Source organism: Rousettus aegyptiacus, unplaced genomic scaffold (genome assembly GCF_014176215.1).
Source record: "Rousettus aegyptiacus isolate mRouAeg1 unplaced genomic scaffold, mRouAeg1.p scaffold_m13_p_7, whole genome shotgun sequence".
NCBI classification, from domain to species: Eukaryota; Metazoa; Chordata; class Mammalia; order Chiroptera; family Pteropodidae; genus Rousettus; species Rousettus aegyptiacus.
In genome coordinates this window covers 74,859,783-74,874,824 of record NW_023416310.1, presented here as the reverse complement: position 1 = coordinate 74,874,824, position 15,042 = coordinate 74,859,783, and the positions used below count along the sequence as shown (strand labels likewise).

Below are 15,042 nucleotides of genomic sequence, written 5' to 3'. Positions count from 1 at the left end.
TCAGATGGAGAAGATGAAAAAGTTCAGGAGATGGATGGCGGTGATGATTGCACAATATCGTGAATGTAATTAATGTCGCTAGACTGTATACTTAAAAAGGGTAGATATGGTAAATTTATGTTATGTGTATTTCACCATAACGATAAACACACTGAACGTAGTTTTGCTGTTCACAGCAGCAAAGACATGACCTGGTTCTCAGATCTCCTGCGAGGGCACCCAGTGGTGCTGCGTACTGGCCAAGATGCACGAGTTCTACTACGGGCATCTTGATCCCTCGAAGGGGGACTTCCACAGGGCCCCCCGAGTGAACACTCTTAAGGTCCCGAGACAAAATGCAGAAAGAAAATTCAGCAAATTTGCAGTTCTTTCAAAGACCGAGCTGGCGTGGTTACTCTGCTGAAGGTCATAACTGACACACACCATCCAAGTTAGAGTCCCCAGATGCATGCGTCCTGGGGCACGAACTCGATTTCAAACTGCGACATTCTGAGTAACGATTCCATTCTAGGATCTACAGCGGCATTTTCCAAAGTATATTCTGTGGGATGTTCATAAATGTTGCATGAAAAAAAGAATCCTGTTGTCAAATGCATCTTGGGAACACTGGATTAAAGCAGAGTAAATGGCTTCTTTTCTGTGGGATTCTCAGAGCCTTTCATGTGCTAGTGTGTGCGACACAGATGGATCCCCAGGGAGGACGGCTTGGACGATCTTCCCGCAGTGTGTGCCAAGTGAATCTGACCACGCAATGCTTTGTCACGATCATGTGAGGCAGTGATGTTCCGTAAACACGCTTTGGAAAAACTTTCCTTTAGAGAAAAGTAATAAAATAAGAGATGAACATACACTAGGTCAGGGGCTTGGCAAACTGTATAGCCCTTGGGCCTAATCCATCCAGCTGCTTGGTTTTTTCACAGAGCTAAGAATGGCTTCTACATGCTAAATGGTTACATTTTAAATAGTTATATAAGTCCTTGCATAACATTCTGGTTTTGCCTCTTGGCTCCCAAAGCCCAAAATATTTACTATATGACTTTTTAGGTAGAAGTTTGCCAACTCCTGCACTAGACAATGAAAATATTTGAAGACTGTTAATTCTATGTGCTAGGCATGCATTATTTCCATTTATTTTCACAACTCTCTTGGAAAGACATCCTTGTTCCCACTTTACAGCTGAGGACGCTAAGTGTCAGAGAAGAAAAGTGCTTATCAGAGCCCCAACTCAGACCCAGGTCCGTCTAATCCCGCAGTCTGTAATGGTTCCTCTGTCAGTGGTTTACGAGGTGGGGGTCTGTGCATTCCAGGGGGAGGATAAGAAATGTCACTGGAGCACAGTGGAAAATTAGATCTTTTATTTCCAAAAATTTTAGCTCATCTTTCAGACATTTAAAATTTTGTATAGTATTTTAGTATAATAAATCAGCTAAAATGAGCCTAATCGGTAGCCAATAGACAGTTTTTAAGGAGCCTAATGTTAGCTCCCCTCTCTCCTCCCCTGAGTTTGGAACTGAGAGAGACAGAGGGATCTGGGAACTGGAGGATGAAATGTCAGCTTTGTTCTGGAGAGTGGGAGCAGCTGGCTTGGATGAGGTGGGCAGCAGGCAGAGGTCTCCCAAGCCTGCATTCCAGAATTAGACATGATGACTGACCCAGCCACAGGCACCCCTGAAAAGAAGCCCTTTTAACCACGAAGCCTGCCACAGGCAGGGCCAGGTGGAAGGTATGCTCTGAGTACATCTGACTACAAACAGGAGAGTTGGAGGAGCTGAGCTCTGCCTCCCTGGCTCCTTTTTTTTTTTTTTTTTTTTAATGCTTAAAGTTCACTCCACCTAGTCTTTTCCTGCCTCTTCCCAAAATAGTTAATAACCTATTGTAAATTCAACTTTTCATCTTTATTTCCCTTATGTTTAAAATCGGAGTGATCCTCTCCTAGTGGTAACCAAAAGGTCCATAATAGACATACCGTAGATTTACCCAGACATTATCTAGATAAGTCCCTCCTCTCCCCTAGGAGAGAGGTCTGGAGTGTTAGTCTAATAGAGCTCTCTCCACATGGAAGGGAGCAGCAGGCATGTGGTGTAAGAATTTTCCATGTGACAACCTTGTACATGATGTATTTATTTACTAATACATGATATACATATATATCATACATACTAAAAATTTTATTGGGGGTACACAACGAAGACCATTTGAAGATCACTATTCTATACTTTACTACCGTATAAGTGTGTGGTCAAATTTCAAGCAGTCGAAAGGAATTAGAGGACATACTGCTTATTGTAGGATGTGAGCCTCCTGGGTTTGAAGAGATGAACCTGGACTGTCTTGACTTGAATTTGGATGCTCTAAACACTGCCATTAATTTACAATTCTCTAAAGGAAAACTGGTTTACAATGTAAAAAACAAATTCCATTCCTGGAGCTATTTTCTGAATGGTTTCCTATATATGGGAATCTCACGATGGGGAAATCCATTTGGGTTTCTCTGAGTTAGACCAATAGCAAATTTGAAGTTCACGTGCAGCTCTCCAGAAGTGTTGTGTACTACGATGCTGTGAATGTTAACATTAAAGATTGGGTTGCAGTGAGGGGTAGAGATACAGCTGAAATTAAGGGTGAGAAATCAGCTGAGGCTAGAATTCAAGGTAGAACTGAAATGTAAAATTTGACATTTTCCTGAAGCACTGCTCCTGCTAGGTGCCCTTTGAATGGTTTCATGGTCAAGTATATTTGAGCAGCCAAATATAAACCCCCGTTAAGACATTCACACTGCGTGTTATTAAATAACACGCAGGCTTCGAGACATCCTGCAATAAAGAAACTGTTTATTTCACCCAGCATTTCTCGAACCAAAGTGTCCACAGAACACTTATTTCAGAATATCTATATGTTCTGGAAAGTACTTGAAAAAATGCCAAATCAGGGGCTTTGGAGTTTGATACCCAAGTCCATCGTCATACGATCTGTGACGAGGGGTAAACCTAGTGTCTCAGGCTCTTAATTTCCATCCATAAAATGTGTGTAATAATTCCTATCTATGAGAACTGTAGTCAAGATTAAAGAGAAACTATCTACAAGGTTCTCAGCTACTAACACGTACCCAACAAAAGTTCATGACAGAGTTAGGTTTTCGAAAGAGGAAGTATTTCTTGAGGATGATTTTGAACTCAGAAATAATCACATCAGGATGAGATCTGCACTTTGATGAACATTTGGGAGGGGGCATAGCGTGGGGTAAAGAGCTTGCACAGGACCAGACGCGCCATGTACTGACTAGCTCTAGGAGACCTTGACCCGGGGCCTTCGTGTGTAAAATGCAGATATCTGCTTCACTGAGCATTTTGAGGATGAAATCAAAGTGTATGTGGTGTGTCCCCCACCAGGCCTGGGACATGGGAAAATTCTTGGGAAAATAACGGTGGCATCGATAATAATAGTACGAAGCACCATTTTGAACACTTTGCACTATGACAGGCAAGGAGCCGAGTCTGGCTGTTTCTCAAAAGTGGGGCACACAGATGATTTCCTCACGATTTCCTTTTTGAGGACACAGATTCCTGCTGGTTCCGACTTCCGGGATGCAGCCCAGGAACGCGCACTTTGACAAATGTTAAGGTCACTACAATTTGAGAATCATTGACTGGGAGGCATGGTTTGCAAGATGGCGAAGACCAGATGGACGCTAAACTAGAGAAGGAATGGGCACTAAAGGCTCTGGACTCGGAGAAGAATGGCCTCACAATGTGGGTCTTGGACCCACACGAGTTCATCATGACCCCTGAGCGGAGGGGGTCTGCGAACGAGAGAGGGACGCTGTACGGCGTGGAGTTTCTGGGACAGCATGAAGGCGTGTGTCGGTTCCAAGTGAGACTTGAGGGGAGGCAATGGGGTAAGTGTCCCTGAGAATAAGCGAGGTTTCGTTCCGTCTGCGGTCCTGTTCCCGTCCCATCCCATGAGGCCCAGGTGCCCCTCCACTGCCAGGGAAGTCCACGCCGTTGCCACTCGGACTCTTAGGGCTAAGCACTCTTGGTTTGGAAGATCTGGGAGAAAATGCTCCCAAGAGGGGCCTGATGATTGTCCCTTCTTATGGGAACAGATTAATACAGTATATTAATAACCATTATTGCCAGGCGAGGTTATCCAGAAAGGCATTCCTTTCTTCGCAATGCCTCCTCCAGGGGAGCGGGAATATCCTACGCGAACTCCCGCCTTCGAAGTTGTTCAGGGTTTCTGCGGGTCTTGTTCTTCCCTCCCTAGGAAGGTGAGCGGCGGTGTCATTTTGTTTAAAGACTTACCTGGGACTAAGGAGGTGCCAGAGTCCTTGGCTCTGCCCTTGGGAAAATAATAAAATGACAGGCGATGCCCTCCCAGCAGATGGCTTGGCTGGTCCCAGCAGAACCAACCACGGCGGCGCGCCCCTCCCCCAACCACTCGTCCATCAGTTCGCGAGGCCAGTGAGAGAGGCTCAAGGCTTCCCGGCCACGTGAGGTTTTTCCAGTTCAGACAGAGCCGAGACTATGTGGGAGACACTCAGCTTCCCCTTGGTTTCTAAATGCTGTAGTTGAAGGAATCAAGGTCCACCATGGTGCTGGGAGGTCACCTCTGCGTCTGGGCAACGCCCAGACACAAGCGCATATGAGCTCCTGTTCTTTGATCTCAAAACCCCAGGCCAAAACGCCGGGCACAGAGCTCTGCACCTTTTCTTCAGCCAAATAAAATCCACAGACAGCGCGTCTTCACGACGAAGCTTGAAACCAGTCAAGCACTTTATTAAAAAAAAAAAGAAGTCTAAAGGGAAGCACATAGTCTACGCGAGCTACAGCTACTGGCTCACCACCCCCCTCACGTTATACATCCGCATGTAATTTTCCGTGTTACAAGGAAATAAAAAACCGCCGCCGGAATCCGTCTGTGTGCCGAGAGGGTGAGGAGCGCTGGGTATCCGGAGGTGGCCAGCGTCATCTGACGAGCAGGCGCGCGGTGCACAGACAGCGCTGCCGTCCGAGCCCACCGTCTCTGGAGGGAGGCGAGAGGCCGCCTGCTCCCTCGGCGGCTCCCTGAAGCAGGACCTGTGGGTCGTAGCTAAGGTGACCGTAGCTCTTCACCACCCCTGCGAGAGTGAAGGGGTGCTGTTGACAGTGACGGGGGCGCGGAGGCATAGACAGGCATCCATGGGGGGCGGGGGACGGGGGCGCCTGTGTTGTCTCGGACTTGCTTATTGCTCTAACCAGCCTGGTGGGCCACCTCCTTTCGTATGTTCATAGAAGCCCCGAAAGTGAAGGCTACCGGCTGTCACACTGGGTTTGGCTTCTTCAAGGAAACAGAGATTGGGCCCCCCCGATCCCTGATCGAACTAGGAAGGCCTCCCTCGGAGCGAAAGGTGGAAGTGGGGAGATGGAATACCGAAGCACGATGAGGGGGTTCAATACCCTGGCAGGGCAGCACCAGAAACCAGACGCCACCCCACGGAGCCGGGCGGTCACGTCTGTGGGAAAGGTCGTGGGCGGGCGGTCTACAGGTGGGCGAGGGCTGCGGAGGCTCCTGGTTTCAACTCTGCAGGAACACAGCTCCGTCTGCAAGATCCAGCACCTTAGCCAGGCTAGGAGCAATGCCTCCGGGCTGAGGGGAGGGGTGTGCGCCACACCCCTCGGGCCTCAGCGAGAACCAGTCAGCATTCAGGCCGCAACCTGGCACTAGGTGATCTTTGGTCTATGGCGTGGTATGGCTGTTTGCTGCATAAGCCCTGAAGGATGGGCCTGGACAACCGAGGGGGGACAAGACTGCCCACCGTCACAGTCCAAAGAGAAGGGCAGGACCTCCCAGCGAGCAGCCCGGCCCAACACTTAAGAGACTCGGTGCCGTAAAAGGATGGAAACCAAACCATGAACGTTCTGTTCTTGATGATGTCGTGTTGCCAGCCATTCGTGGGCAGGGGCAATTCCTTCTTCATCCCACTCAATGCTGGGCACTTTGTACGGGCCGAACAAACACGAGACTGTCCGTCCCTGAGCCGAGGTCCTTGCAGATGTCGGGGAGATTTAGCGCCTGCCCTCGAATGTGGCAAGTTTGTTTTCCTCCATTCTGCATGGTAATGAAATCCCCAGTAGGCTCAGAAATGTTTTAAGGCCTAGAACTCTGCCTAAGAAACCGACTGTGTGGCCAGGCCCGTGGCAGAGGCTCACACGCCGACTGCTGGACGCCAGGTCTGGGCTCTGGGGATTCCTCACTAGGGCGGGGCATTCGCAGTGGTGTGAGCTGGGGCCCAGCTCTCCCCCAGTCTGTCTGCCTGGGACAAGGACCTGAAGCCATCAAATGGCCAAGAAGTTTTGAGCTACAAATTCAAGCAAAGGCCTATTTTTATCGAGTGGTGGTCCTAAAACCTCTGATTTCCCAAAGATTTGGTGACATTGCAAGTTGACGCCACAAGATGTGAGATAAAATGGTCATCGCAAGGAGATGAGCAGGGGTGAGGAAAGAAGCGAACCCCACCTTCGCCCACCCTTCGGACAGGGATTCGCCTGCGACCCTCTGACGTGTGTAATCGTGAGCTGGCGGGGGGCGGGGGGAGAAGAACCCGAATGCAGAGGGAGGGTCACCCCCCCTGGAAGCCCCAAGTACATTTCACTGCTGGTGGCAGAGGAAACGTCATGGGCACTGGGGAGAAACAAACCCTGGATTTGAGTCTCAGCTTAGTCATGATTTATGTAAAGCTGGGCGTGGGGCCTCACCCCCTGACCCTCGAGTCCCTCGGTAGAGGTTGGGGTCGACTCCACGCACCTCACGGGGCTGCTGTGAGGGCCCAGCTGAAGGAGGGAGCAAGTTTTGCATACGCTCCATCGGCTGCCTACAGAATAGTGGCCACAGTCCTAGATGGTATAAACCTGAGTCCCTAGGCAAGGACACCTAGGGAGACCCACTGCCGCCAAGACCCCCACTTCCAGGGCCCCGGAGAAGGGCCCACACCACTGTGGCAAAAGAAGCTTGGGAGGAGTCCTCAGGGCACAAGTGACAGAAAGAAATGTGGCTTCAGTACCTTCAGTTCCTGTCAGAATAATAATAATAAAGAGACAAATTTTTCATCTGCAGGAAAATGTCCTGCCCAGAGAAAGGCAGGACCAATCCGTTCCCACGGGCCTGGCCCCCAGGGGGAGGGAACGAGGACAGAGACAGACCCCTTGGGTGGAATCGGCAAACAAAAACCACGGCCAGGCCGGGAGCCGCACGCAGCCTGGTGGACCCAGCGCCCAGCACCAAATACTGGAAAAGGTCAATGAAAGCAGAAAGTGAATCAGAATGAAAAAATGTAGAGTTTTGTCTTTTGAAATGTAGTCAAATCCTACATAACAGCTTCACAAAAGCAGTTTAGACCAAAGTGGATCAACAACTCAGGAAGATAGGCCTTGGGGCCTTGTCCCAAGCAGGCTATGAAGAGGTGGGTGGCCCCGCACTGAGGTTCTGGGCACAGGGCCACAGGGCAGGCGGGTGCTGTAAGGGGCGCCTCAGGGCCCAGCCCCGAGCTCCTTGGGGACAGGACTTACTGACTGGCTGAAGGAAGGAAGGACATGCTACTGGAGTCTGAGGGAGAAAAGGCCTTCTGCGGAAACACCCAGAGCCCAAGGGACGGGGGTGCGGGTACAGCAGAAGACGGCTGCCTGAACCTAGACCTTTGGCACTGCAGGTAGACAGGGAGCCTCCCAGGAAAGCTGGCCTTGTGGTTCCAAAAGCATGGCCGCCAAGGAACACTCCGAATTGGAGATTCTAGGGCAAGACGAGGCTACGGAGGGCTGACCTCTGACCCTCCAGGCAGCCTGGGCCACAGGCAAGAGCTCTGGACTGGGAGCCAGAAACCCTGGGTCCTGGTGCCGCTGTGTGGCTGTGACTCTACGTGAACCACCACGTCGGAATGGGTGGCGCGGCTGCCCTGGGCTCCCCCCAAGCGAGGTGACAGAGGGGGAGCATGCAGGGAGATAAAGAAAAAAACCACGAGGGCCAGAGAGGCACAGGAAGCGGCAGCGGGGAGGGACGGGAGCTGCCTGCCTGGCCTGGGTCCCTGTCTCCTGGAGGGGCTATTGCTTGCTACGCTCAGGTTGGTGGAGATACGGCTGCTGGTCCTGGAGCCACCAGAACCCCTCGAGGCTGGCACGTGAGGCTACCTCAGCTCCTTTTGCTCCACAAGCTCTATCCCTCAGTGAGGGCACAGCACAGGAGCCAAAGCCAGGGCTCTGGCGTATAACCAGCGCCACCCCCCCCCCCCCCCGTCCCCCATTCCCGGTCTGCCCCTTACAGGGCACAGACGTGGAAGTCGGGCTGGCCTGGATCCCCGTCCTCTTTCCTCCTCTTCCCAGTGTGCCTGGGCACACCGAGCCCGAGTTTCCTCATCTATGACATGGGTATAATACTGCAAGAGATGGTTTTTGTGAGGATTATACATGAACGTAAAGAGTTTGGCACCTACTTACTAGCTACTCAGCAAAGGGGTGCCCGCAAAGGAGCGGGACTTGTGAACGGTCCCCTTTCACAAACAAGCGTTGAAATTCTTGCTCTGGGTAGACAGGGGTGAAAGGCCCCGAGGCGGGGCAGGGAGTGACTGGAGCCCGGGCAGGAAGTGAAGCATGGTCCAGGAACCATCCCTTTAGGACCAATCGAGATCCCAAGCCAGAAGATGGGGGGCGGCGGGGAGGGCGGGATGGCCAGGTGGATGACCTCCAGACCCACTCCTGGGGCAGCTGCATCTGGTCAAACCTGAGAGGCCCACGGGCCTGAGGCCTCGGGGAAAGGACACCCCTCGAGACTGGCCTGGAGCCCACTTCTATGGGGTGAAGTCCTTTCTGGAACCAGGCATTTTAGCAACTGGGTGAATAAAAGTCACTGGGCTTTTAGAGACATGGAGAAGTTGGAGCAAGCCGCCACGGACGGGGTGGGGTGCTGGGGGGCCGCCCCTTACTATGCTGGCTCCAAGCCATGAAAATCCCTTCTGCGGTTTCTCCAGATGGTGAGTTCTGGTCCTGGAGGCCTTGGGGAGTCATGGTCCCGCTGCTGGGCGGCAACGCCACAGTCCTTAAGGCAGGGATGCTGAGAAGAGAGAACACAAGCCTCTGAGCCTCGGGGGGCTGCAGTGGTGGGAGGGCCGACCCCACCCATGGGAGGGAAGGAACCACAGTTCTCCAGAGTCTGCCTTCCTTCGAAGCCGTGTGGAGAACGATAAATTAAGAGGCATATTAAATACGTGGGTGAAGCCGGCGGGGATGCGCGGGACCTCCGGACAGGGCAGGAGGAGGCTAGGGCTTCTTTCTGAGATAGTTGGAAGGGATCCACCCCTCCCAGGAGGGGGCCCCGCTGAGCACCTGGCAGAACCACCAGCCACTGCTGTTTTTCTCCCGGACCTCGAACACCGTCCCCTGCTGGAAGCTGCTGGTATCTTCGTCTCCTTCAAAGTTGGCCACGGCCACGTACAGGTCCTTCGGGTTGTCGGCACTGGGGGAGGGGGCTGCAGCGACCTTCTCTCTGTTTTCTCCACTCTTGCCCACCATCCGTGGCCCCAGCCCCCCTCTGCCTCGAATGTCATCTTGGACCCCCGAGGAGTTGGAGAGGAAAGGTCTGGCTTTGGGAGGGACTAGCAGCGGCCGGCCTGGGGCAGGAGACGCCTTGCCTTCACTGGTGTCCCGCTGGGGCCCCCTGGCCTCCGGGAGGGGCTCTCTGCCCTCTCTGGCCTCTGGGAGGGGCCCTCTGACCTCCGAGAGGGGCCTGGATGATGAGGTTTTCTTGGGTGGGGGTGGTCTCCGGGGCGGGACCACAGGTCTCTGCGGGGGAGCCTCTTGGAGAGGCATGGGCGCGTTCTTAGGCACGGGATCTGCGGTCTTGGCTGGCTTCAGAGGGGCTCTGCAGGACAGCTCCTTTGGGCCGAGTCCATCCTGTTTGCCGGCCCTGTCCTGGGGGCGGCCGGGCCCCTCCCCTGGGAGGGAGCTGCGGCTGAAGACCATGTCTTGGCCCCCAGCAGCCTGGTGGCTGTCTCCACCCAGCAAGGACTTCTCCTGGGACTTGGCAGGCCTGAGCTTGCTCCTGAGGTTGCAGATGTCCACCTGGTCCTCACCCTGAGGTGGCTCTGTCCTGGGGGAGGGAGCTGGCTTGGGCCTAACCTGAGGTTTGGACTTCACGAAGGGATTCTGGGGCATGGCGTCCGGCTTCTCGTCTGCTGGGTCGGCTTTGGATTTGGAGATGGGCCGGAGGTGGGGCTTCTTCACTTCCTTGGCCAACACTTTGTGGCCGCACTCCAGTCCCATCTCATTTTTCAGTTGGAACAACTTGCTCTTGTCGGGTTTGGGCTCTGGCTTCCTGCCATTCCGGGCTGGGGGGCTGTGTTTAGCTGGAATCATCGGCAGAATCACACCAGGGGGCTTGGGCGAGGAGCCCCTGAGCTGCTCCAGCCTCTGCCGCTCCCTCTCCTGCAGCTCCCCTTCCGACTTGATGATGGATTCTTTCCGGGGAGGGAGGCTGGGCTTCTCCTCCGGGTCAGGGTCCGAGATCTCCTCGTAGCCTGCACATGACGACAGGTCTGAAGACGCCTTCCTCAGGCCCTCCTTCCCGCCTTTCCACTCTTTGGACCATTGCATCCCAGAGTCCATGGCGCCATGCGGTGCGTCGGGCAGGGGCCGAGAGGGGCCAGCGGCTTCACCGCCCGTGCTGTTCTCCATCACGGCTGCCTCCCCCAGCCGGAGCTGGCTCACCTCGTTGGGCAAGGGAGCCAGAAAGTTGGGTCTCGAGGCATTGCTGGTCTTCTTATACTTGTCGATGAAGGTTGCTGGGGCCCACCCTTCTTTATCTTCAATCTGAATATACCACCAGCCGCTCAGGTTCTTCTCGATCACCTGGGAGGGAGAACAGAGGAGAGCACTCAGCAGGTGTGGTCCTAGGGGCAGTGGGCCAGCACGGTCTGGGAGACCCACATGTACCTCAAGCTCTAGAGGCAGAGACTGACATAGATGGGGACTATCTCTGAGATTTTATCAGGTATCGGGAACATCTCTCTGGGGAGTAGGTTGTTGTCTAACTCTGGATTCCCTCAGAAATCTGTGTCAGGGACCGGGGTACAATTAGTTAATTTGAGAGGTGATTTCAGCAAGTACAAGGGAGGAAATGGGGAACATGAGAGCCTATCATGAGCAGTTTACTGCTCTGGGTCCCCCAGGGACCCTCCAAGAGATCACACAGAATCTGACTGTCCCACTGCGGATGGGGCCATTTACCTCCTGACTCCTGGTCCCACCCCCCAGGACATCAACCCTTCCCTCTCGGGACATGGGATGCTGTCAGCTCTGGGGACCTGCGTGCAGCTGCAGGTCAACCCAGATGGGTCAGGATACAGGGTGGGCCACCAGCAGTGTCTGCTACAATTCTAAAGAAGCACAAGGCAAAACCCACATACAGCCCAGACTGGCCTTGGTCACTGCTCCACGACTGATGTCCTGACAAGAGGAGATTAGGACACAAGGGGACATGCCGAATGAGGGGCAACCTTGCGAGGACACAGTGAGAAGATGGCCATCTGCAGGCGAAAAGCAGAAACCAGCCCTGCCAACACTTTGACCTTGGACTTCCAGGCTCCAGAACTGCGAGGAAATGAATCCCTGTTGTTTAAACCACTGAGTCTCTGGTATTCTGTGATGGCAGCCGGGCTGACTGATACTTGCTATTCTCTGGCAGGCTCTGTGCATAGGAGATCCCACGACAGCCTGATGAGATGGGGATTATAACCCCATTTTAAAGATGCAGAACTGAGGCTCTAGAGCCTAAGCCTTTCCCACTATCTGACCCTGCTTGAGGAGAAGCTGTGCCGGGGGTGAGAAAATGCTGGGGGCAAGAAGGGCCACAGGCGTGGTCCTGCCGTCGTGCCCTGTGCCCAGCTCACAGAGGAATGGAAGCCACAGACCCAGCGCAGGGGGCAGAGGCTGGGCTCAGGGGCCCGCAGTCCTGGTCTCCAGTTCTGGCTTCACTGCTTGCAGCCTGAATGGTCCAGCCACATAGCTGTGATTCCACACCACGAAAACCAGAGTGGTCAGAACAAGAAGACCCCCGCGCGGTTTTCATGGCAGCCACATACACTAATGCAGAAAACAGCAAATCATAGGAGAGATCACTGAGAGAGCAGGGTGCATGCAACAGGCACATGGTTAGGTCCCGCTGGACTGTCTCCAGGAAAAGGCGCTGATGAATGTTCAGCTTCACATGATGGTGACAAGCATCCTGCCAGCACTGGGCAGCTCTGGCTAACAACCGAAGGCTATTCCGGGCATACGAGTCACCGTCGGCACAGCCTTGAATTCAACACCTCTAAGTGTGTATGATAATCAAAATGGAACGAACCAGTGGAGATCTGCTAAGCGTACACTCTGTGCAAAGCATGACAGCAGAAGCTCTAAACATTTGTGTTCTTAGTCACAATTTACGAGAGTTTTCATTTACTAGAAAGAAGCCAAGAGCTATTATAAATAAAATAACCAAATGCAAAGTCACAGGAATGTGGGGGAACGGAGAAGAAAAGAGCCTGAGCTTTAAGACCAGAGAGACCTGGGTGCAAATCCCAGCTCCACCACTTACTAGCCATGTTACCTGGGACAATTTACCTGACCTCTCTTTGTCTCAGGTACATCTATAAAATGGGCTGAATATACTGACCTCTCGGGACTTCTGTAAAGATTAGTTATCAAGTATGTAAGGTACTTGACACAGAGAGGTGCCAATATCACCACCATCATTAAAACATGTTTTGAGGATACAGAGGCCAGGCAAGAAATTAAGGTGTTCCTAACACCTCCATTGCTAAAACACTGGGGTTCCGTTAATGAGTTCTGCAGGCTAACGAGATGATGAAATGAACTGGAGAGCAAAACTGAAGAAGAGGAAAACAGAGGATGCAGAATTTATCGTAAGAATTTATGGTAGGAATACTTGGTTAAGCCCAAAACTTTATATAATGTTATTAACCAATGTTATCAAAATAAGTTGAAAAAAAAGAATCACATGTAGGCAGGAGGAACCAGGCACACTCACCTCGACCTTCAGGCCCGCCTGGAAGCTGATGCCATCGGGGATGGTGGTCTGGAATTCGGCGATGGTGTAATACTCCTCCTCCACTTGGGGTGGGATGGGAGGCTTGGGTAGGTTGAGACCTCGAGGCTGGAACGATTAAACAGAGAGCGAAGTCCAACGGAAGTCCACTCCCACGGCACTAAAAGGGTGTGCGGAGAGCCTGGGGTATACAATCACCCTCAAGGGGGTGCTGGTGGACCCATGTGACAAAAGGAAAAGGACCTCTCGTGTCATCATCTCCTGGGTGGCTCACTGGCCCTTCAGCTTCAGAGCCACGAGAACAAACACAGGACATCTGTCTACACCATGAAAATGAGGCAAGACAATATTCTCTGGATGTAAGAGGCAGCGAGGGTTGTGGAAAGAACGTAAGTTTGGAAGTCGGACTCATGTAGGTTGGAAATACTGTTTTCGTGTACGGCTGTGGGCAAATCTCATGCCCTTCTGGAGCCTCCGTTTCCTCTCCTGCAGAACAGGTCTACCTGGTGGAGTCGCTGTGAGCACCCCGTAAAGTTAACGCAGTAAAGCGCCCAGCACGCAGCATAGCGCCCAGCAGGTGCTCAGTAAACGACGGACATTAAGAAAACAAGGCCCATTTTTCCATGCATTGGCTAGAAAGGTACCTGAAGAATTAAAAATGGAGCATGCAAGTAAAGCAGCAGAACGGAACCACCAAGGCCATTCGCGCTTCGCCCCAGCTTCCTTTCCATTTACCTCATTTGAGAAGACTGACCTAAGACAAAGGGGAGGGGGCTCGGGAAGCAGAGGGCGCGTCCCGAGGCTTCACTGACACAAAGTCACGGGCGGCTTGTTTCGCCTCCCTGGACCTCAGTGCTTCCTTCCACCTGGTAACGGGACTAGCACTGGTCCAGCCCGCTCCGCGAGGCCGTCGTGTGCACAGGAAGGGGGCACCTTTGGAGGGGGTGAGGTATGTGTGAGGGGCCAGTCTCAGGTTGGGGCCGGCTCCCCAGTAGCAAGGGTCCACTTACTATGGTCATATCCCGGCGAGGAGGGGGTCTCTGCCTCATCTTGGGCGATCCTATAAAAAGATGAGATCTCGGTTCACATGCACGCAGAATTCTGGAGACAAAATCCCTGAGGGGGACACCGGGAGAGAGCCGTTCTCTCCCGCACAAGGCTGGGCAAAGCGCTCCACACAGGCACGGGCGGGATGCTGCGACCCTTCCTGCGGGAAGCGCCTGATGGGAAGGGGCTGGTCAGACGAGGCTCGGGGCGGCCGTGAGCTGGAGCGGAGGAAAGGTCTCCCACTGGGGTCCCAGGGTGAGCTTCAGAATAATACGGAGCAGGGTCGCAACAAGTTGTCTGACTCCTTGAGCCCCAAGGCCCTCATCTGTCAAAGGGGGATGCTGCCTGCCTCCCGGGGCAGTGGTGGAGAGGAAAGTAAACCAAACGTGTGAGGCTCTCGGCATGTGGCGGACATGCAGTCAGCGTCGCCACTCCTGGCTTTGTGCTCTAGAACAGACCCGAGTGAAGTAACGCATAAACGAGAACTGAACAAAGTTGGGCTGGTGACTTCAGGGGTTTTTACTCTGGAGTTAGGGAGCCCTCGCTTTGGGTCTCAGGAGGAGGAGGATGGCTTTGCAGGGGTCCAAGGCTCCTGGATAAAGGCGGAATATTGAGGAAGGCTTCTCATGTTTGTTGCCAGAGCTGGTTTAGCACGGGTCTACAGTTGGAGTGTCGAGAACATGTCAATCTCTTAAATAACCATTTCCCATGTCTTCTATTAGAATGAACAGCAACAGAGTTTTAGCCAGACACTTAGCTGCCTCTACGAAGACTACATCTCCCAGACTCCCTGGCAGTTAGGTATTACCACGTGACTAAGTTCTGGGCTGTGAGAGAGTGGGAAGGGTGGAGCTTCAGAGCTGGGCCCTCCACTTCTCGCTGCCCCCTTTTCATTGGCTGGACTAGTGGTGAGCCATCCCAGAC

The 15,042-nt window shown here is 53.1% G+C and overlaps 1 protein-coding gene across 4 annotated transcripts in view; it reads right to left on the bottom strand.

The window, feature by feature from the left end:
• Nucleotides 1-4,741: 4,741 nt before the first annotated feature.
• The window catches only part of SH3PXD2B (SH3 and PX domains 2B), a 90,617-nt gene continuing 80,316 nt past the window's right edge, over nt 4,742-15,042 (bottom strand). For all 4 annotated transcript variants that reach the window (XM_036224338.1, XM_036224339.1, XM_016145098.2 and 1 more), the window contains exons 11-13: nt 14,082-14,131; nt 13,054-13,179; nt 4,742-10,871 (exon numbers count right to left, since the gene is read on the bottom strand). In XM_036224338.1, coding sequence (XP_036080231.1) covers nt 9,285-10,871; nt 13,054-13,179; nt 14,082-14,131 — 1,763 coding nt within the window. In that variant the 3' untranslated portion in view covers nt 4,742-9,284. The remainder of the gene's footprint in view (nt 10,872-13,053; nt 13,180-14,081; nt 14,132-15,042) is intronic.